The sequence below is a fragment of the Talpa europaea genome (genome assembly GCF_964194135.1).
Source record: "Talpa europaea genome assembly, chromosome: 8".
In the NCBI taxonomy this organism is placed as follows: domain Eukaryota; kingdom Metazoa; phylum Chordata; class Mammalia; order Eulipotyphla; family Talpidae; genus Talpa; species Talpa europaea.
In genome coordinates this window covers 4,256,327-4,258,496 of record NC_140075.1, presented here as the reverse complement: position 1 = coordinate 4,258,496, position 2,170 = coordinate 4,256,327, and the positions used below count along the sequence as shown (strand labels likewise).

At 47.0% G+C, this 2,170-nt stretch overlaps 1 protein-coding gene across 1 annotated transcript; it reads left to right on the top strand.

Moving 5' to 3' along the window:
- Nucleotides 1–628: 628 nt before the first annotated feature.
- Nucleotides 629–1,576, top strand: LOC311176169 (olfactory receptor 14A16-like; the record flags this gene model as incomplete). Its single annotated transcript, XM_084241477.1, has 1 exon — nt 629–1,576. The coding sequence occupies one exon, from the start codon at nt 629–631 to the stop codon at nt 1,574–1,576; it is 948 nt and encodes a 315-aa protein (XP_084097603.1).
- Between the last annotated feature and the right edge of the window lie 594 nt (nt 1,577–2,170).

Here is a 2,170-nt window from a genome sequence, read left to right as displayed (position 1 = left end):
CAGTAGTGAGGACACAGGAGCAGGAATCTGACAGCGGAGGCATCAGGGCACACCGCACGGTGACTCCAAACACAGATCATTCAGTTCCAGGACAGTGTCGGGTCCTGGGGAGCAGGAAAATGGGGACCCGCACACCCCACCTCCATGACACCAGTCACTGTGGGGCATCCCGAGACCAGGGCTGTGCTAGAAGAGCAGGGAGAGGCTCTCCAGAGTGGGGAGGGGCTGAACATGCTCATGTGTCCTCTGGGGCTGTGCCCTGGACAACCTCTGGGAGGTGTGCTCGGTGGAGATGCTGGGGCCTGGGGCGAGGAGCATAGCATGGGAGCTCTTTTGAGATTTTTGACAAATAAGAGATTCTAATTTGTTCAAGTTTTGTAGGGGACAGATAAAATTTTCAGTTTTCATCAATTTTCAGGACTTATGTGGAGAGTGTAATAATGGCATATTCACATGAGGTGGTAATAAATGGGTTCAATGAAACAGCAGACATAGATATTAGTGTCCATAGAACTGGAAGGAATAATCATATAGAAAATACATTCAGTTGTTATCTTGTATTGATAACCCATTTTATTTTCAATATTGGAATAATTAAGATTGTGCTGCTCTCTCCTCTGCTATACAGATGATAGCCCCAGGGGTGACCAATATCACGGCCGTGACAGAATTCGTCCTCCTGGGGTTCCCCACCCAGGGGACCATGGGCTTCTTGCACCCGCTGCTCTTCTCCCTGGTCTACCTGTGTGCCCTGCTGGGGAACGGGCTCATCGTCCTCATCACCACCCTGGACCGGCACCTCCACACCCCCATGTACTTCTTCCTGAGGAGTCTGTCCTTCTTGGACCTCTGCCTCATCTCAGCCACGGTCCCCAAGTCTATTGCCAACTCTCTGAGGCACAACAGCTCCATCTCCTTCCTGGGCTGTGTCGTCCAGGTGTTCATGATGATTTTTTCTGCAGGTGCAGAGATGACCCTCTTAACAGTGATGAGCCTTGACCGCTATGCTGCCATCTGCCACCCCTTGCACTATGAGGTCATCATGAGCAGGGACAGGTGTGTGCAGCTGACAGCTGTGTCCTGGCTGGGTGGGGGTCTCCATGCTGTGATGAACACAGCTGGAACCTTCTCCTTGTCCTACTGTGGGTCCAACGTGGTCCACCAGTTCTTCTGTGATATCCCCCAGTTATTGGCTATTTCCTGCTCAGGAAATTTGATGAACAAACTTGTCTCCATTCTCATTAGTTTGGTTCTGGGTATCTGTTGTTTCATTTTCATCATCATTTCCTACGTCCACATCTTCTCTGCTGTCAGGAAGATCCCATCCACAGATGGGAAGGACAAAGTCTATTCAACCTGCCTTCCCCACCTGCTGGTTGTGGTGCTGTATTTCTTCACTGGATGCTTTGCTTATCTGAAGCCGGCCTCAGAGACCCTGTCTGTATCTGACCTGGTCATTTCTATGTTCTACACGGTGGTGCCCCCCACCTTTAATCCTGTCATATACAGTCTGAGGAACCAAGCCATGAAGTCGGCTGTGGGGAGACTGATGAAGGGCCCGTACACCACTATGTGAGATATCACTGTTTTCATTAATTAATGACACCATCTATATTTATGGACCCAGCAGTTATTTAGAATTTTCCATCCAACTATTACCATTGACCATTTTAAAGCAAAATAAGACTTTTCATTACAGATTTCCTTTGCAAATTTTAACATTTTTCTATTCTTCAAAAATATATTTCCTGAGATTCCCAGGTGGCACAACGGTTAAGCGCTGGGTTGCGAAGCTGCCCACAATCTCTGTAGTACTGGTTCGGTCCCCAGTCACTGGCAAGTCGCACGTAGCGGCAGACCTTCCCTGCTGCGCCCACTGCTGCCCTCAGCAGTGTATTTCATTTTGTCGGCCTGCTATGCTTTGGGGCTGGTGAATTATCTTACCCTCCCGCGCTTCAGACTGTACCCAGTGCTTGTGTAAATAAATAAATCAATAAATATTAAAAAATATATTTCCTAAAATAATGCAGCCATTTTTTAAAACTCATATCTATGTGACATTCAATATATGAATCCTAGTTTTTTTTTTTAAATATTATGGCTGGTATTTGAACGAATGTTCTAGATAGAACTCACACATCTCCAACATTTATGTGAAATCAAGCAGTTG